The following is a 22,131-nucleotide window of genomic DNA, read 5'->3' on the forward strand; positions in this document are numbered from 1 at the left end:
GAAAGATATACCCAACTGAATGCAGAGTTTCAAAGAATAGCAAGGAGAGATAAGAAAGTCGTCTTCAGTGAACAATGCAAAGAAATAGAGGGAAAAAACAGGATGAGAAAGACTAGAGACCTCCTTCAAGAAAATTAGAGATACCAAAGGAACATTTTATGCAAAGATGGGCACAATAAAGGACAGAAACAGTATGGACCTAACAGAAGTGAAAGATATTAAGAAGAGGTGGCAAGAATACACAGAACTGTAAAAAAAAGGTCTTAATGACCTGGATAACCACGATGGTGTGGTCATTCACCTACAGCCAGACATCCTGCAGTTTGAAGTCAAGTGGGCCTTAGGAAGTATTTCTATGAACAAAGTTAGTGGAGGTGATGGAATTCCAGGTAAGCTATTTCAAACCCGGAAAGACGATATTGTTAAAGTACTCCACTCAATATGCCACCAAATTTGGAAAGCTCAGCCTAAATTATCTCTAAGTAAAAAGGCTTTGACCCAATTAGTAAGAAATTAAAATTAAAATTAACTGGTTGGCACCAACAAATTGGATTAACAGCATTTGTATATACAAGCAACAAATAACTAGAAAATACAAAATCTAAAATACCATATACAAAATTATCATAAAACATAAAATGCTGAGGAATAAACTTAATGAAAAATGTGAAAGCCTACGCAATAAAAATTACATCTTACTGAGAGATATCAAGCCAGTGGCAGGGAGGGAGGAAGGGGAGAACATGTTCATGCTTGGAGGGGACTCCAGTATTACTAAGATGTCAATCATTCTCAAAATGACTATAGATTCAATGCAACATTGAACAAAATCCCAGGAGGATTTTAGAAGAAACTGAGAAGACTATTCTAAAATTTATATGGAACTGCACAGAATCTAAAATAGAAAAAAATAATGTTGAAAGTAAAATAAGCTTAGAGGACATAATCTGATTTCAAGACAATATAAAGCTATAATAACAAAAACATCATGGTATGGCTGCAAAGACAGATAAATAGTTCAAAGGAACAGAGTAGAAACTTAAAAATAAACCCCCATATAAAAGGTCAATTGATTTTTGACAGAGGTGCCAACTACTTCAATAAAGAAATAAATAATTATTTCAATGATGGTGCTGAAATATCCAGTAAAAGAAAATGGTCCTGAATTATGTAAACTACAGTACATACAGAAATTAATTTGATACAGATGAAAGACATAAAAAAATAAAGCTAGAACTATTTTCATTTCCAGAAGAAAATATAGGAGAAAATTTCATAACACTGGCGTAGGCATCATTCCTAGACAAGACACAAAAAGGTACCAACCATACAAGAGAAAATGGCTGTCCATCAACAGATGAATGGATAAAGAGGATACTGTATATACATTTATATATACAATAAAATACTCAGCCATAAAAAAGAACGAAATTTTGGCACTTTCAACAACTTGGATGGACTGGAGGCTACGATATTAAGTGAAATAAGAGAGATAAAGTGTCATATGATATCAATTATATGCGGAATCTAAAAAATACAACAAACTAGAGATTATAACAAAAAAGAAACAGACTAACAGATACAGAAAACAGTCTAGTAGTTACCAGTGGGGAGGGGAAGGGCAATATAGGAGTAGAGGGTAAAGTGGTACAAACTATTATGCATAAAATAAGCTATAAGGATATAATGCACAACACAAGGAATATGGTTAATATTTTATAATAACTATAATAAATGAAGTATAACCTTTAAAATGGTGAATCATATATTGTACACTTGCAACTTATGCAGTATAGAAAAAGAAAAATTAACAAACTTGATTTCATAAACTTAAAACTTTTTCTTCATGAAGCCACCAGGAAGAAAATGAAAATCAAACCTCATTCTGTGAGAAAATATTTGTAATACACAGAGGATCTATTATCTTGAATATATTAAAAATTCTTAAAATCATGACACAATCCAATGGATAAGAGTGAACAGATACTTCATAAAGATATAAAAACGGCCAAGAAACACAGAAACAATACTCAACATCATGTGTCATCAGGGAAAAACAAACTAAAACCACAATAATGTATCATTTCACATCCACATTTAGAATGGCCAAAATAAAAAATAACTGGAAATACCAAGTGTCGGCAATGGAATTTGCATATGCTGTTACTGAGAACAAAAAATGATCGTCAGTTCCAGTTTTGGATAATCAATCATAACCCATTCTGTCTCTTCTACTAAGTGAAGCTATAAAACTGAGACAGACTACATGGAGCAGTTATTAGAAGACTTTTGAGAAATAATAGGAGCTGGCAATTTGATTTACTGGTACATCTGAAGTACCAGAGTCTGACACTTAGAAGTGGACATTAGTACAGACAGAAAGACCTCCAAGAAGAAGCCTTCTATTCAGGCATGAGAAGTGGAACTGGAAATAGTGTGAAAATCCCCTTTTCTTTTCTTTCTAGTAATCTCAAGCACTCAAGTGATTACATGGTGGCAGCAACACCAGCAGTAACAAGGAGTTCAAAACTCTGACAGAGGGAAACCCTCCTCTTCCGCTAGAGGAGGTGTGGTCTCAAGAGGGTAAGGCAAATCTGTGATTTTTTTCTCTGTACTGAACCGCTTGGCACTGACACAGTCACAGGAAGCACACAAAAAACACACGAAAGAAAGGGCTAAGTTAAGCCCTGCTTTCTGTTCCGAGGACCTGAAAAGGGGAGCTCAGGGTGAAACACATAAAGGAAAGCATCTATTATAATTGCTAACAAATACGGACAGTACCACAAGGTGGTGAGGATGGAGAGTAACTGAAACATTTGTACATTGCTAGTGGGAATACAAAGGTACAGCCACTCTGGAAATCAGCTTAGCATAGTTCAGTTCTAAATAGTTCTTGTGAAGTTAAATACACACACATACCACATGACTCAGCAGCTCTAACTATATATACATATATATGTATACATATATTCTTATTTTTTTAGCAGCTCTAACTATAATCAGCTAAAACTGGAAACAACCCAAGTATCCTTTAAGGAGTTAATGTACATAGATAACCTGTGGGTTTTTTTTTTTTTTTAACTTTTTACTGCTTTATACTTGTAAAAAGTAAAAAATTAAAAAGTAAAAAACTACTGATTCACAGAACAAGATGGACAAATCTTAAATACACTTTGTAAAAGATGCCAAACCTAAAAGGCTCTTCTGTATTTTATGATTTCATTTACGTGACACTCTGGAAAGGCAAAACTTGGACTGAGAGAAATGCTTCATATGGAACTGTGATGTGGCTTAATTAAAACTAACAGAACTAACTTTTTAACTACAAAAAGTGAATTTGATAGTATATAAATTTTTTAAAAATTAACCAAGTTATTGGGGCAAGATGGAATATAAGATGTAACAAATGAATCTAACAGTATTATAAATGAATCATATCATCATGCTAAAGCATATAGGGAAGAAAATAACTAACCTGGGAAACAGCAACGATGTCTGGACTGAATACTACAAATAAAAAACCTCATTAAGTCGTCAAGTCGCTTGCTCAGTCGTGTCCGACTCTTTGCGACCCCATGGACTGTAGCCCACCAGGCTCCTCTGTCCATGGAATTCTCCAGGCAAGAATACTGGAGTGGGTTGCCATTTCCTTCTCCAAGGGATCTTTCCCAACCCAGGGATCGAACCCAGGTCTCCCGCATTGCAAGCAGACTCTTTAACCTCTGAGCCACCAGGGAAGGCCCCCCCCACAAAAAAAAAAAAAACCTGTACATAGTTGGAGAATTTGTTTCTCACCTGGGTATGGGATAAGAATTCTGAAACTACATATACTGGGGTAAATATACTGTAGATAATGAGAGCCATGTTCATCACCATTGGAGAAAAAAGTTTATAAATAAAAGAAAAAAGCTAGAGTCAACAGCATGGTTCTAGACTAGTTGGAGGTATCAACACTGACCTGTGATTTAAAAAAAAATACACACACATAAATACATACACACATTACAATCAAGATAAAATGACTATAGATGTAGACACATGTGTGAGTTAATGGCTACAATCTTTAGCTTTATTCACTCACCAGGGAAAGAAGCAGTGTCATCCTAGTATGTCTTAAAAAAATCACAACACAAAGCAAAAAAAATCTTGAAACAAATGAAACTGTGAACAAAACATATCAAAACCTATGAGACAAAAGCAGTTCTAAAGACATTTATAATGGTAAATGCCTTCATTAAGAAAAAAGAAAGGCCTCAAATAATCTCACATCTCAAGGAATTAGAAAAAGAATGGACCAGCCCAAAGCACACAAAGAAAGGAAATAAGAAAGATCAAAGTAGAAGTAAGAAAAATCAAAGGAAAAAAAAAAAGGATCAGAGACCAGAAAAATAGAAAATATCAAGATTAAGAACCTAGTTTTTGATGATAGACAAAAATGACGAACCTTTAGCTAGAATAAGGAAGAGGGACTCAATCAGAAACGAAAGAGAAGACACGACAACTGATACACAGGATCATAAGAGATTATTATGAACAGTTATATGCCAACAAATCGGATAACCTAGCAGAAATGGATAATTTCCACTATCCATAAGATACATCCAGTTTACCAAGACTGATTCATGAAGAAATAGAAAATATAAACAGACCAATGGAGTAAGGAAAAAAAAATCAGTAATCAAATCTTCCCAATAGATGGTTTTAAGTGGTGAATTCTACCAAATGTTTCAGAAAGAAATAATACCAATCCTTCTGAAACTTGTCCAAAAATTGAAGAGAGAGGACCATTTGCAAAGCCATTTTACAAGGCCAGCATTACCCTGATGACCCAAAGCTAGGTGAAGATATAGAAAACTACAAACCAATTATCTGATGAATACAGACAAAACTTCTCAACAAAATACTAGCAAACTGAATTAAACAGCACATTAGAATTATACACCAAGATCAACTGGGATTTATTCCTGAGGCATAAGGATAGTTCAACATATAAAAATCAATAAACATGCCACTTTAATAGAATAAAAGATTAAAATAATATGATTATTTCAGTAGATGCAGAAAAAGCATTTGACAAAGTACATCTTTCTTGATAAAAACTCTCAACAAATTGAGTATAGAAGAAACATCCCTCAACATAATAAAGGTGATGTATGACAAACTCTCGGCTAACATCAAACTCAGTGGTCAAAGGATGAAGCTTTCCCTCTAGTATCAGGAACAAGATAAGAGTGCCCACTGCTAGCACTTTTACTCAACACAGCACTGCAAGTCCTAACCAGAACGATTAGGCAAGAAAAGGAAATAAAAGGCATCCAATCACTAAGGAAGAAGTAAGCCACCTTTCTTTGCACATGATATGATCTAACATCTAACAGAAATCCTAGAGACTTCAGAAAAAAAAAAGTTACAAATAATCAATGAATTCAGTAAAGTCACAGGATGCAAAATCAACCCAGAAAAATCAGTTGTACACTAACAACAAAATATCTGAAAAGAACTGAAGAAAATCCCATTCACAATAGTAACAAATCAATAAATACCTAGAAATAAATTTAACCAAGGAGGTAAAAGATCTGTTCACTGAAAACTAACTTTGATGAAGGAAACTGAGGAAGACACAAACAAATGGGAAGACACATGAAATGTGTTCATGAACCAGAAAAATATTGTTTAAACATCTATATTCCTCAAAGCCATCAATATACATTCAATGCAATCCCTACCAAAATTCCAATGCCATTTTTCATAGAAAGAGGAAAAACAATTCTAAAATCTGTATAGAGTCACAAAAGACCCTGAATTGCCCAAGCAATTTTGAGAAAGAACAAAACTGGAGGTACCACACTTCCTGATTCCAATCTATAACACAAAGCTACAATAACCTAAACAGTATGGTACTGGCACAAAAACAGCCACAAAGATCAGTGGAACAGAACAGAGAACCCGTAAATAAACCCCTACACATGCATTCAACTAGTATTTTACAAAGGAGCCAAGAATACTCAGTAGAGGAAAAACAGTCTCTTCAACAGAAGGTGCTGGAAAAACTAGATAATCACATGCCCAAAAAATGACATTGGACTCCTATTTTAATACTAACAAATTAACTTGAAATGGGTTAAAGTTTTAAACATAATAGCTGAAAACATAAGCTCCTAGTAAAAACACAGGGAGAAACTCCTTGGCATAGGTCTTGCCAGTGGTTTTTTTGGATGTAACACCAATAGCACAAGCTACAAGAGCAGAAGTCAGTATGCAGGACTACATCAAACCCCAAATTTTCTGTACAGCAAAACAGTCAACAAAATGAAAAGGCAACCTACACTGATGGACTTCTGCAGCATTTTGCCAAGCGAAATACACCAGACAGGGAAAGAGAAATACCATGGATCACTTACACGTGGAACCTAAACAAGAGGACACAGAGTCGAATGCTGTCTACCAGAAGCTGGAGGGCAGGAGAACTGGGGAGATACTGGTCCAAGAGTACAAACTTCCAGTTAGAAGATGAGTAAGTTTTGGGGATCTATGCACAGTACTGTGATGATAGTTAAAAACAATGTATTAATATAGTTGAAAGTTATTTTAGAGTATATCTTAAATTTTCTCACCACAAAAAATGTAATGATAATTATGTGATGTGATGCAAGTGTTAGCTAACACTTATCACAGTGATTATTCTGCAATATAAGCGTATCAAATCAACACACTGTAAACTTTAAACAAGGTTGCATATCAATTTTATCTCAACAAAGCTAGGGGGGAAATCCTATACTCCAAAAAAGAAATAAGTATTCTTTGGGAAAATGATTGATTTCAGGGCTGTGACAGGGTACAGTAGCCAATCATGTTTTCAATTGCTAAAACTGAATCAATTTAGTAGTATTGGATTATAATCCAAAGGATGAAATAAATGCCCCTGAGTCCAGATTAATGTACATGGAAAACTAAAGGAAAAAATAAATGGGAGGAACAACAGCTCTTGCTTACAGAAGAGTTCTGATTAGTAAATGTAGAAGGAATGAAGGAAATGATTTACCTACCAAGATTCTCTCTTTACAGTGGAGAATCTTGGCAGATACCATCTTTGTCAAGTAATCAAGGTTAACATCATCAGTAGTTGTATATCAACTTAATGTGCTTCCTGATGAAACGCACTGAAAATGGATAACCTCAATTTAATCTTGAGATAACATCAGACAAAGCCAACCTGAAACCAAAATAACTAATTCTCTTCAAAGATCGTGAAAAATAAGGAAGTCTGAGAAACTGCCTTCAGTTTCTCCAGGAGATTAAGGAGCCAGAACAACTGGAGGAGGTTAACTAGAAAGAACAGCTAAATGCAAGGTGAGATGGTGGGATGGATCGGAGACAGAAAAGGTTCATTTTTGGAATAACCAGGAGAAATCCAAATTGGTCTACACATTTAATTATAATTTTGTATGATGGAGAATTTCTTAGTTTTGGTAAATGTTTTATGGTTATGATGTTAGGATAAGATGTTAACATAAGGGGAGGTTTAGCAAAGGGTATATTGCCAACCTCTAAAATATTCCCCCAACGGAACTTCCCTGGCGGTTCAGTGGTTAAGACTCCATGCTTCCAATGCAGGGGGTAGTTTGGAAACTAAAATCCCCCATGTCACATGGCATGGCCAAAAATAAACAAACAAAAATCCCCCAGGTGATCTCTGCTTCCTGGTATTCATGCATTTGAGTAATCCCTAACCCGTGAGGGCTGGCCAGAAATACTGATTCATGTCTCTCTAGTATTAGAATGTGGCAGAGGTGATGAGATTCACTTCCAAGATTAGGTTACTACAAAGTAAAGACTGTGTTTTGTCTTGGGCACATCTGAACTCTCACTTGCTCACTTGAGAAAAGCTTAATTGTCACAGCTGCCTTAAGGAAGGAAGAAGCCGTTTCTGGCCAATAACAATGTGAGTGACCTTAAAAGGACATTGGTCAATCAAGTCTTGGGATGAGACCACAGCTGCAGCCAATACCTTGTTTGAACCCCATGAGAGACCCGAAGCCAGAAGCACCTAGCTAAGCCATGCCTGGATCTCTGACCCACAGAAACTTGGGGTAGTATTTACTGTTTTAAGCTTCTACATAATAGATAACACAGGAACTCTACTATTTTTGCAGCTTCTCTAAGTCTAAATTTAATCTCAAAATAAAGTTTAGTATTCTTAAACATTTTATGTATATATACACACATATACAGATGAGTGTGTATATTATTTACAGATTCTGGAGTCAGACAGACTAGGTTCAAATGTTATTTTTAACAGTGAATGGTCATATGAGAGTGAAGTCGCTCAGTCGTGTCCAACTCTTTGCGACCCCATGGACTGTAGCCTACTAGGCTCCTCTGTCCATGGGATTTTCCAGGCAATAGTACTGGAGTGGATTGCCATTTCCTTCTCCAGGGGATCTTCCCAACCCAGGGATCGAACCTGGGTCTCCCGCATTGTAGACAGACGCTTTACCAGCCGTCTGAGCCACCAGGGTAATCTAGGGCAAATCATTTAACCTAAGGTTTGTAAAACCTATAAGTTGAGATAATAAAACCTACCTATGATGATTATACTAAGTATAAAATGATATAAACATTGACTACAGTGCCTAGCATTTAGTACATTCTGGAACAAACAGCACTGTTATTAGTTCATATTTATAATAAGCTATAATTTTCTTTCTCATTCAAAGAATTCAGCTCCAATAACTTGACACTTTATCACTTAGAGTTTAAGTATTATATGCAAACTTGCCAATCTTTTAATTTCTAAACACTTCTCACACCCAAAAAGGATCTATTTATAATACTATGGAAATCAGAGATTGACCTTGTTTTTATCTGCCCCAATCCAATTCTCAGTCACTAACTTTCAGAGCTATAATGGACCTCCAAGCTTTCCAACTATTTCTTCCCACCAATCATCCATATACGAGTGCCAAAGATATTTAATGACTTGTCCAAGAGCACAGTTGATAGGATAGGTTAAGTATGGCTCAGGATTTGGGAGACATGGTAACGTGGCAAAGCAGCACTTGCTTCCATTGAACAGACTGCATTCTTTGAAACAACTGCTGCTTGCTGAAAAAGCAGCAATGTCAGTGTCTCAGTTTTCCAGAGGGCAAATACGGATACCATCACCTACCTTATAGGGTTAACAAGCACTAAATCAGGTAACATATGAAAGTCCCTCACTGCCATGACTACCACATGTGGATGGTGATTAAACATTTTTTCTCTTCTTTTCAAGGCTCACCACTATGATCTGTTACCTTCTCTACTATAACGTGGAAACAGTACACACAGAGGGTAAGTGTTCAGCCATATAGTAAAGGACTCATTAACGTAAAAGAGAATGAATGATAGTCTTAAAATCAGCCTCAACAGTATAGATCTCACGCATTTATCCCTAAACTGGGTTTTCATTCCTACAATCATTGTGAAATAAGGTATCACATTAGGGACCACATTATCTTGACATACACTACTCGTGATATTAACCTTGATAACTTGGTTAAAGTGATGTCTGCCAGGAATTTTCAAAGAGAAATTACTGCTTTGATATTCATTTAGAGAGGAAACATGAAACAGAAACAGAGAGAGAGGAGGAGAGGGAGCACATACATCATGCATCCCCTTCCAAAGCCTGGTCTTCAGCATATTTCCAATGTAACAAATAAGGAATCACTAAATTGTACCACTCGGTGATCAAAGATTCTGCTGAGTAATGTTTTAAAATACTTGATGTCAAGTTGTTTTCCAGAAGTCCTTTTGAGAGTATAAATACATTATATTACATTCAGATGTTTTCTCTTACTTAGGTGTTCATTCCTTGAAAGATTTCTAGATTAGGCAGGTAACAACCTCCCCTAAGAGAAATTATCTGCCTCTCTCCCAAGAACTTAAACTTGCTTAAGTATTTTAAACCCTTTATCATAAATTTCATCAGCTTGCTTGTCATCACAATGAGACTCACCGATCTGCAGATACCGGAGTCCCTTCTGGATTGGAATATTCTTCCAAATCTGAACTGCTCACTTGTGTTTGCCTTGATGTTACTATCTGGCTATTCTGATAAGGTATGGTTTTCAAGTCCTGAGTAATAACATTACTATCTGGAAGAGGAGACTGTACGACTTGAAAGTCCGATGAAGATTTAGGTCCTAGAAAACCTAAAGATTCTTGATTCTGTGCTACAGGTTTACTGATCAATAATTTGGAGGTTGGTTCCAATGATCTTGAAGATATAGTTTGTAGGTCAGAGTTAAACTCACTATTCATCCTTGTTTTAGTGGCAGGATCCAATGAATGCAATCTTTTATCTAAGTTTCCACTATCCAACTTGGAAGGAGTCTTGGGAGAAAGAGTTATACGAATACAAGAAAGTGCTTTTCTATTTGAAGGTGGAGAAGATGCAGATGTTGCTACTGTACATTGATTTGGGGCAGATGGGGAGACCACATCACTGAATTTGGCTTCAACATCTATCGTATCAGAAATGTGTAATCTAGGCTTATGTTCATTATTCTTTTCTACTACAGAATCCTGACTTTGAGAAAGGGGGGAATGGAGTTTTTTCAGGTGGTGATCTACATTTGGGGCCTTGCTTTGTTCAAAGAGTTGACGCTGCTCAAGAAAAATTGAAGAAGGAAGGTCTGAAGCTATATAATCCTGACTCTGAGGAAGGGGAGAGTGGTTTTCTCTTAACTGATCTACATGTGGGGCCTTGCTCTGTTTAAAGAGTTCTCGCTTTTCAAGAAAAATACGACAAGGAAGATTTGGAGCTACATAATCCTGATGTTGCGGAGGGGGAGAATGGTGTTTTCTCACATGCTGATCTGCATGTGGGGCTGTGCTTTGTTCAAAGACCTCTTGTTCAAGAAAAATGTGTGAAGGAAGACCTGCAGTAATAGTTACATTCTTCTCTTTTACTTCTACTGTGGAATTTGGTCTGCCCATGCTAATGAGAGTATGATTATCAGAAAAGTGAACTTCTTTGAAATTACTATCATTTGCACTGGCACTGGGCTTAGGATGACTGCTTTTAAAATCTGATTTTTCTAAGGGTTTTTCTTCTTGATAAGAATGTTCAACAGATAATTTTTGGCTTTGGCTACTATTTTCTGCTAAAATAGTCACAGCTTTATCTGGTGACTGACTAATGATTTTAAGTGATGACGGGGAAGAGGTTCTCTGTTTTAGATCTCTAGGAGGATTCTGCTCTTCAGTGAAATGAGAATTAACTACCCCCACAGATGCTCCAGAACACTGGCTACCTTCAGTAACACCAACCTTAAGAAAAGAGGAATCTGAAAAGCATTTAGAATGTCGGTGAGATGAGAAAGTAATGGAGGTAGTAAACTTTTTCATGGGTTCTGGGGGCAGCATTTGTGATGAAGAATGACAATCCATTTCTTCAGGTGGCATACAAGCAGGTTCTACTAATTCTGACAGCCAAGGGTCCAGCTTTTCATGAAATGGCATTCGAAGGCCCTTGCTAATTTCCAAGTCATCACTGATAAAGTTTTGAAATGGGGAATGACTTTGTAACTGCAAGGAATTCCAAACTTTGAATTGGGAGTTGTTCTGGTCCAGTGACTTGGAAAGGTTGATGTGCCTAGTTCTCCATGATGATGGGCTCCATTGTCCTCTGACTATTTCTGAGGGTTCAGCAGATCTAAAAACACAAGGGTGGCTGTCCAATCGGGGTCGTTCAGCTGTTAGAGTTCTGAAACATCCTTTTTCATGGCTCTCAATAATAATGTGACTACAAACAGCTTCTGGCTTGCATCCTATTCCCCGTGGACTCTGTAAATCCTAGAAGATATAAACAAGTTCTTACTTGAAGTAGTCTGAATAATTATAAAAACACAACAAGAAAAAGATAGTTAACTATAGGATAAAATGGCTCATGATAATTAAAATCACACAGTTAATTTCTTCTAAAAGTTTTCACTTAAGTTACAAAAGCAAAGACTTTTGCTCACCTTTTTAGTTTTAATAACAGGGGTCCCTTACCCAAATTCTGCTGGTCACATGACTACCAAGCAGAGACTCTCTTGCAGGCAGACAGGATCATGTGACTAGGTACAAGCCAATGGGAGGTAAGCAAAAGCAGTAAGTACGACTTCAGGCTCTCATCCTTAAAAAAAAATCAGGCTCTTGGCCTTCATGTTCTCCTACTGCCACCTTCGATTATCATCACTACTACTCTTTCTTTTCTTAACTGGAGTGTAACTGCTTTACCATGTTGTTAGTTTCTGCTGTGCAACAACCCATTACCATTGCTCTTGCCAAATGAAAATGGTGAGGTCTAGAACAACCCTGGGAGGCCACACATAATGGTGGCTCAACTGCCCACCCAGCTTGGTTCCTCAGAAGATTTCAAGAAGCAAAGTTACTTTCTTACCCTGGACCTGAAAGAGAAATACAATTCTACCTCATCTCAGCCGTTGTATTTGGGTCTCTCTGCTACAGAAACATGGCCTACAGCCTAATATTTACCAATAAAGACAGGAAGAAAGAATTAGTACTTCTTACTAAAATACAGGATCAGTCCTAAAGATATCATAAATATTTAACACTTCTTTGAGATTTCTCTGTTTTACATCTAAAATGATAACCTGGCATTCTATTTAATTTTAGTGCCACATGTGATTTCATATAAGAATATTTTAAATTGCATTGCCATTTCTCACATAATGGAGATGTATTTTTCCCTATTCCTCCTGCGAAGTACAACTAAAAATCCTGGACATCATATACAGAACAAATTTAAGAAGAATCTGAAAAGTAAAGAGAAAAAAGGCAGACTGGCTAGGGACTTTGGGATCAGAGAATAACTAGGGAGTGATCCCTGGGTTTTCTTTTTACTTCAAATATCCCAGATTTTGAGTTAAAGACGGCAACCATGAACAAAGAGCACAGAAGACTACAAAGAGCTCTAACAAAAACCTGCTCTCATTAGTTAAAAAACAAGTAAAGGTGAAGTTCAGCAAGACAGAAAACTTTTAGACAATAACTGCTCTCTTCCAGCCAAACATCACAGAAAAAAACTATGGCCTCACCCATACCCACACCAGCAAAGGCCAAGTGAGAAGCCTAAAGTTCCATCCCTGGCAAACTCTAATGCAGGATCCCAACATCCAGGCCAGTGTGGTATTAGAGACAGTCAAAAAATTATACAACTACCATATGACCCAGCAAAGCAATAAAGACTGATGTTCATCAAAAACCTACACAGGAATGTTCATAGCAGCTTTATTTGTAATAGCCAACAACTGGAAAACAACCAAGTTACCTCATTCAATCGGCATATATTTAAACAAACTGTGGTACATTCATACCATGGAATACTACACACTAGTAAAAAAATGAACAGACTATTGACATTGAATATTGTTCAGAGAATTATGCTGAGTGAGAAAAAGCCAATACTAAAAGATTGCATACAATATGATTTCTTTTATATGACATTCTTAAAAGGACAAAATTATGGAAACAGAAACTAGATTAATGGTTGCCAGGGGTTAAGAAAGGAGTGGGAATAAGATAGGAGTGGATATAGTTATTATAGGGAAACAAAAGGGACCCTTGGGTTGGTGAAAACATTAAGTATCGGGACTGTATCAATGTTATTATCCTGGTTGTAATATATTATCACATATTTGCAAGACATCTTCATTTTTGGAAACTGGGTAAAGGGTAAAGGCAATTCTTCTGTATTATTTACTACTTTATGTGAATCTATGATTATTTCAAAATAAAATGTTTAAATTTTTTAAAAAGTCAATAAACTAAATACCACTGGACAAAACATTTTAAAAATGTGATTTTAATTCAATGGCTTCTTACTTCCTGACACTGCCACACATATCACTGGGAAACAAATGCTCCAATTTGAGAAGCATAAACTTAGTCCAGCTTCTTAAAACTGGGCATGATTAGAGTTATATTCATCCCACAAGACATTTCTTCTTTCTTCCCAACAATCCGTGTCTTATAATTTTTTAGAATACTCCAAACCCCACAACCATCCATCATCTCCTCCAAGCTTTATAATAATTATAAACAGCTTTTTATAGTAACTTTTCCATTTAAATTTTTGTTATAGCTTTGGTACTGGGCAAATCAATTTTACTATTTTCATACAATCTTCTCCAGATATAGCCATAAGAACTTATATTACATCCCAATAATGTATCCCTTGATATGGGATAGGCTCTTAAATGTGGACTTCCCTGGTGATCCAGTGGTTAAGATATACCTAACAGAAAATGGCTAAAATAAATGCACTTCCAATGTGGGGGACCCAGATTCAATCCCTGGTCAGGGAACTGATCCCATATACTGCAACTAAATATCCTGCATGCCATAGCTAAGACCTGGCACAGCACACTAGCCCCTCAAAAGGCTACTGTTTCCCTCACAACCCTCTTTAATGATAAAATCATTCAGCAAACAATAAATGAAAGGGACTTTCTCAACTAGATGAACAGCATTTACAAAAGATGCACAGCTAACATTATAGTAAATGGTAAAAGATCAGATGCTTTTCCCTTAGGATAAGAACAACATAGTACGTACATACCTCCTCTTATCATACTAAAGGGTCTAGCCAGAGCAACCTGGAAACCAACTAAAAGAAATCAAGAATGGAGAGGAAGAAGTAAAACCATCTCTGTTTGCAGATGACATGATCTTCTACACAGAAAATACCAAGGAAACCATAAGAAAACCAACGAGAACTAATAAACAAGTTCCTTAAAATTTAGGACATGAGTTTAACAGACAACAGTCAACTGCATTTCAACACACAGTGAACAATCCAAAAATGAAACAAAACAATTCCATCTGCAACAGCATAAAAATAAAATACTTAAGAATAAATATATTTATCAAATAAATGAAGACTATACCACAGAACACTATTGAAACCAATTATAAAAGATCAAAATAAATGGAAAACTGGCCCAATGAATTGGAAGACTTTAATACTGTTAAGGTGGCAATACTTCCCATTCTGATCTATAGATTCAAGGGAATTCCCAACAAAATGTCAGCTGGCTTTTTTTCTTTGTAAAAATTGATCCTAAAGTTCATTTAGAAATTCAAAGGAGACACTGTAGCCAAACCATTTGGAAAATGGTGAACAAAGTTGGAGGACTCACATTCTGATTTCAAAACTTAACCACACAGCTACAGTAATCAAAACTGAGTGGTACTGGGTAAGAGAACAGAACTGATAGTTCAGAAATAAATACTAACATTTATGATGAACTGACAAGTAGGCTAGAAAATTCATGGGGAAAAAAGTCTTTTAAACAAACAGTGCTAGGACAACTAAATATCTATGTGTAAAATAACGAATATGTACTCCATATATAAATAAATGCCATTTCAGCTACTAAATATACAGATTATTTTTATATTTAAAGTTTTGATACTTTGGTATATAAAATAGGAGATATTAGTATAACCGAACCTTTTTTGTTTGTTTGTTTTGAAGAAGTGGCAAGCAGCCTGACTCATGAGAAGTGAAATTTCTTGGCCATGTACAACTCCTTGAGATCCCATGATGTGTATGTAGCCTACCAGGCTGCTCTGTCCATGGAATTTTCCAGGCAAGAGTGTTGGAGTGGGTTGCCAATAAACTAACTTTTTCTTAAGTGTTTTCTAGTTCTTTATAAATCCATTAATTTGCTAAAATAAACAAATAATGCCTCTAAGTGGACAGGCAACAAAAGTAAAAATATATGCGAGCAGTTGTCCAGTTTCCCCAGCACCACTTATTGAAGGCACTGTCTTTTCTCCATCGTATATTCTTGTCTCTTTTGTCACAGACTACAATAAATGGCCACAGGTGCATGGGTTTGTTTCTAGACGTTCTAACCTGTTCCACGAATCTATATGTCTGGTCTTGAGCCTTTACCTATAGCTTACTGTAGCTTTGTAGTATAGTCTGAAGGGAGCCAGGTTTCTCCAGGTCCATTGTTCTTTCTCAAGATTGCTTTTACTATTCAGGATTTTTTTGTGATGCCATATAAAGTGTAAAAAGTTTTGTTCTAATTCTCTGAAAAATGCCCTTGATAATCTGACAGGGTTGGCACTGAATCAGAATATTCCCTAAAACTATACACAAAAATAAACTCAAAACTGTTTACTCACACTCAGAAATAGTCACAGACATAGGGAACAAAGTTATGGTTCAGTTCAGTTGCTCAGTCATGTCCGACTCTTTGCGAGCCCGTGGACTGCAGCATGCCAGGCATCCCTGTCCATCAACTCCTGGGGTCTACTCAAACACACATCCATTGAGTTGGTGATACCATCCAACCATCTCATCCTGTTGTCCCCTTCTCCTCCTGCCTTTAATTTTTCCCAGCATCAGGGTCTTTTCCAATGAGTTAATTCTTCACATCAGGTGGCCAAAGTACTGGAGTTTCAGCTTCAACATCAGTCCTTCCAATGAATATTCAGGACTCATTTCCTTTAGGATGGACTGGTTGATCTCCTTGCAGTCCAAGGGACTCTCAAGAGTCTCTTCCAACATCACAGTTCAAAAGCACCAACTCTCTGGCACTCAGCTTTCTTTATAGTCCAACTCCCACATCCATACATGACTACTAGAAAAACCATAGCTTTGACTAGACAGACTTTTGTTGGCAAAGTAATGTCTCTGCTTTTTAATATGCCTTCTAGGTTGGTCATAACTTCTCTTCCAAGGAGCAAGCGTCTTTTAATTTCATGGCTGCAGTCATCATCTGCAGTGATTTTGGAGCCCAAGGGGGTAAATGGGTGGTGGGATGAACTAGGAGATTGGGACTGACACAAACATACTACCATGTATAAAACAGATAACTAATAAGAACCTACTGTATAGCACAGGGAACTCCACTCAGTGCTCTGTAGTGACCTAAATGGGAAGGAAATCTAAAAAAGAGTGGATACATAAATATGAATGACTGATTCACTTTGCTGTAAAGCAAGAAACTAACACAACATAGTAAGTCAACTATATGCCAAAAAAATTAATTTGAAGAAATACACCCCAAATTAAAAAAAATATTGGTGCAATTTTAAGTGAAGGCTTCCCAGGTGGCTCAGATGGTAAAGAATCTGCCTGCAATGTGGGAGATCTGGGTTCAGTCCCTGGGTCAGAAAGATCCCCTGGAGAAAGGAAGGCAACCCACTCCAGTATTCTTGCCTGGAGAATCCCATGGACAGAGGAGCCTGGCAGGTTACTGTTCATGGGGTCGCAAAGAGTTGGACACGACTGAGTGACTAACATTTTCTTTCACATTATCAGTTGAAAGATCCTTCTCCTCAAAGAAAACTAATGTTAATACTTTTGTTGCTTTTTTAAAGAGAAAAATCTTAATTTTTTAAATATTTAGATTAAGATTGAAAGGTACAATTTGAATCTTTCATATGTAAGTATTCATATTTTAGTTTTAACAACAAAGAAATGTACAAATTTTAGTTTAAACCAATCACAACATTCAATGGCAAAGTATTGCACAGAAACTCAAATTAATTTTTTTGATTTACTTTAGTAGGAAAAGTAAAAACTCAAAAGAGTTTTAAATCAAAATTTGAAACTGTATCAAAGTGCACAATAAAGAGAGCTAAAAGGCAACCTACAGAAAGAGGAAAGTATTTGCAAACCGTGTGTATGATGATGGGTTACTGTGCAGAATACTGGGATTTCCCTGTAGCTCGAATGGTACAGAATCTGCCTGCAGTGCAGAGGACCTGGGTTTGATACCTGGGTAGTGAAGAACCTCTGGAGAAGGGAATGGCAATCCACTCCAGTATTCTTGCCTGGAGAATCCTATGGACAGAGAAGCCTAGTAGGTTACAGTCTGTGGGGTCCCAGAGTCGGACATGACTGAGCTACTAACACATATACCTAGAATATATAAAGAATTCTTACAACTTAAACAAACAAACAAAAAAACAACACAATTCAAAAATGGGTACAGGTCTTGAATAGACATTTCTCCAAAGAAGATATATAACTGGCCAACAAGTCCATGAAAAGACATTCAAATCAATAATCATCAGCAAAATGCAAAGCAAAAGCCCAATAATGTATCACTTTATATCTGCAACATGGCCATTATGAAAGAAAAATAAAACTTAGAAAATAGTAAGTGTTGGTGAGAATGCAAAAAAATTTAAATCTTTGTACATTAATGATGTTAATATAAAATGGCTACTAAAGAAAACTGTACGGCAGTTCCACAAAAACATAAAAGTAGAGTGACCACAGGATCTAGCAATTCCACTTCTGGGTCTCTACCAAAATACTTAAAAGAAGGCTCTCAAGGGGATATTTTTGTATTTTCATTTTCACAGCAGCTCTATTCACAAGAGCCAAAAGATGGAAACAGCTCAAGTGTCCACAGATGGGTGAAGGGATAAACAAATGTGGTGCATACATACAATGAGATACTATTCGGCCTAAAAAGGAGAGATACTGTGACACATGCTACAAAACGGATGAATTCTGAGGACACAATTGTCAGAGAAAGAAAAACACTATATAATCCCACTTTTATGGAGCTACCTAAAGGAGTGAAATTCAGAGACAAATTATAATGGGGACTGCCAGGGGCTGGAGAAAAAGGGAGAAGGGAATAGGGGATTATGGTTCAGTGAATATAGAGTTTCAGTTTTATAAAAAGAAGAGCTCTGAGGACTGTTTGACAACAATGTTAATACAGTTAAATACAGTCAAATGAACGGTTAAAAATGGTTAAGATGGTAAATTTTGTTATGTATATTTCAGCACAATTTTTAAGAAAAATAATTTAAAATTGCTTCAAAGGGGGATCACGGACCTAGACACAAGAATTAAAACTAAATCTCTTCGAAGATAATGTTAAACCTTTGTGACTCTCAGTTATGCCATGATTTCTTAATATGACACCAAAATCACAAGCAATAAAAGAGAATTATCAGTCAGACTTTGTCAAAATAGAAAAACTTGTGCTTTGAAGGTCACAACCAAGAAAGTGAAACGACAGCATACAGAATGAGAGAAAATACATGCAAACAAAAAGTCTAATAGGTTTAGCCGCCAGGCCGTGTCCGACTCTTGCTCCCCCATGGACTGTAGCCTGCCAGGCTCCTCTGTCCATGGGATTCTCTAGGCAAGAATACTGGAGTGGGTTGCCATTTCCTTCTCCAGGGTATCTTCTCAACCCAGGAATCGAACTGGTGTCTCCTGTATTGCAGGCGGATGATTTACCAACTGAGCTATGAAGAAAGCCCACAGTGAAGAGGGAACTCAACAGTAAAGATAATTAAATTTTAAAATGGTCAAAAGATCTGAATAGAGATGTTTCTGCAAAGAAGATAAACAAATGACAGGCACATGAAAAGATGTTCAATATCATTATTAGGAAAATAAAAAACATGATGATACCACTTCATACTCATCAGAATAACTATAATCAAAAAGACAGAAAATAGTTTAAAAGGATACAGAGAAACTAGAACACTCATATACTGCTGGCAGGAATGTAAAATAGTACGGTTACTTTGTAAAACACTGTATTAGTTCCTTAAGATGTTAAACAGAGTTACCACATGTCCTGGCAATTCTACTCCTAGGTATATAGCCAAGAGGTGAGACACGTGTACCCCAATGTTCACTGCAGCACTGTTTATAATAGACAGGACATGGAAGCAACATAGATGTCCATCAGCAGATGAATGGATAAGAAAGCTGTGGTACATATACACAATGGAATATTACTCAGTCATTAAAAAGAACGCATTTGAATCAGTTCTAATGAGGTGGATGAAACTACAGCCTATCATACAGAGTGAAGACAGTTAGAAAGAAAAACACCAATACAGCATACTAACATATATATATGGAATTTAGAAAGATGGTACCGATAACCCTACATGCAAAACAGCAAAAGAGACACAGATGTATAGAACAGTCTTTTGGACTCTGTGGGAGAAGGCGAGGGTGGGATGGTCTGAGAGAATAGCATTGAAACGTGTGTTACCATGTGTGAAACAGATTGCCAATCCAGGGTCTATGCATGAGACAGGGTGCTCAGGGTTGGTGCACTGGGATGACCCAGAGGGATGGGATGGGGAGGGACGTGGGTTCAGGATGGGGAACACATGTACACCCATGGCTGATTCATGTCAATGTATGGCAAAAACCACTACAATACTGTAAAGTAATTAGCCTCCAATTAAATAAATTTAAAAAAAAATGTCCAATCAAAATCTCTTCACTTATGTTTATACCAGCACCATTCACAATGGCCAAAAGTGGAACCAAATGTCTAGCAACTATTGAATGGATAAATAAAATATATCTATACAGTGGTATATTATTTGGCAATTAAAAGTACTTAAGTACTAATTCACGCTACTATGCAACATGCATGAATCTCACAACTGTTATGCTAAGTAAAAGAAAGCAGTCACAAAAGATCATGTATTACAGGACTCCATTTATATGAAATATCCAGAACAGGCAAATCCATAAGGAAAGATAGTAGATTATTGGTTCTAGGAATAGAGGAATGGGGGTAGAATGGTTAAAAAAAAAAATGCTCTAAAATTTAGCTATTGGATAATTCTGTAAATAAATAAAAAAACCACTGAGTTATATATTTTAAGTGAGTGATTATTATATTACTGTGTATATATTATAGTGAGATAAAGCTGTTAAAAAGTAGTTTATTCTCTGTGAGCCTCTGTTTTGTAAGTTCATTTGTATTATTTCTTTTTAGATTCCACATATAGGGGATGTCATATGATATTTCTTTGTCTGACTTACTTCACTCGGTATGGTAATATCTAGGTCCAACCATGTTGCTGCAAATAGCATTATTTCGTTCTTTTTAATGGCTGAGTAAGACTCTATTATATGTATATGTGTGTGTGTATATATATACAGACATACATATACACCACATGGTTGCTGGGTGGGGAAGGATGGGGGGAAAGGACAGTTAGGGAGTTTGGGATGGACATGTACTCACTGCTACATTTAAAATGGAAAACCAACAAGGACCTACTATACAGCACATGGAACTCTGCTCAGTGTTATGTGGCAACTGAGAAGAAGGGGAGTTGGGGAAGAACAGATTCATGTACACGTAAGGCTGAGTTCCTGTGCTGTTCACCTCAAACTATCACAACATTATTAATTGGTTATACCCTAATACAAAGTTAAAAAGTACAGTTTAGCTAATATATGTCCTTTATGAATTTCCAGAAACTATTTCTCAATTAAAATTTCTACCTAACAGAGCTATTTGAGTTTTATCAGATTATTCTCCTATTGTTCAGTTTAATATCACAAATCATAGACCTCATGTAACAAACCAGAAAGAAAATAATAGCTCTTCCCTGTCACATTAAACAAACAAAACTAAACACAAACATACACATATATACACACACACAGCCACGCAAACACAGTCATCTACCACTAAAAGTAAAAAATTTACTCTTTACAAACAAATGAAACATGGATTACTATTTCATGCAAAACGCCCCTGAGGAAATTTCCTCACAGTCCAGTGGTTAGGACTCTGTGGTCTCACTGCCAAGGGCCAAGGTTCAAATCCTGTTCAGGGAACTGAGATCCCACAAGCCACATGGTGCAGATAGACAAACAAACAAAGTATTTAAAATAAAACTGGACTTTCTTGGTAGTGCAGTGTTTAAGAATATGCCTCCCACTGCAGGGGACACTGGTTTGGTCACTGATTCAGGAAAATTTCACCTGCTTCAGGGCAACTGAACTGATGCTCTGGAGCACACCCTAGAGCCAGTGCTCGGTAACAAGAGAAGCCACTGACTCAACGGACATGAATCTGAGCAAATTCCGAGACAACGTGGAGGATGGCGGAGGATGGAGGAATCTGGCGTGCTGCAGTCCAAGGGGTCACAAAAAGTCAGACAAGACAGAACAAAAACCATAGCACTACACAATCTGCATCTGCTTAAACCCCTGGATGCAGAAGGACAACTGTGAAACTACATGTGAATTTTCAGCTGAATGGAGCCAGGTCAGACTCCCTAACCTCCGTATATTTCAAGGAGCAACTGTACCGTGTCTCA

The 22,131-nt window shown here is 36.7% G+C and overlaps 1 protein-coding gene across 6 annotated transcripts in view; it reads right to left on the reverse strand.

Moving 5' to 3' along the window:
• The window catches only part of ALMS1 (ALMS1, centrosome and basal body associated protein), a 187,208-nt gene that overhangs the window by 74,808 nt on the left and 90,269 nt on the right, over positions 1-22,131 (reverse strand). For all 6 annotated transcript variants that reach the window (XM_018055036.1, XM_018055035.1, XM_018055033.1 and 3 more), the window contains one exon: positions 10,001-11,841. In XM_018055036.1, coding sequence (XP_017910525.1) covers positions 10,001-11,841 — 1,841 coding nt within the window. The remainder of the gene's footprint in view (positions 1-10,000; positions 11,842-22,131) is intronic.

This window comes from Capra hircus, chromosome 11 (genome assembly GCF_001704415.2).
Source record: "Capra hircus breed San Clemente chromosome 11, ASM170441v1, whole genome shotgun sequence".
Classification (NCBI taxonomy): domain Eukaryota; kingdom Metazoa; phylum Chordata; class Mammalia; order Artiodactyla; family Bovidae; genus Capra; species Capra hircus.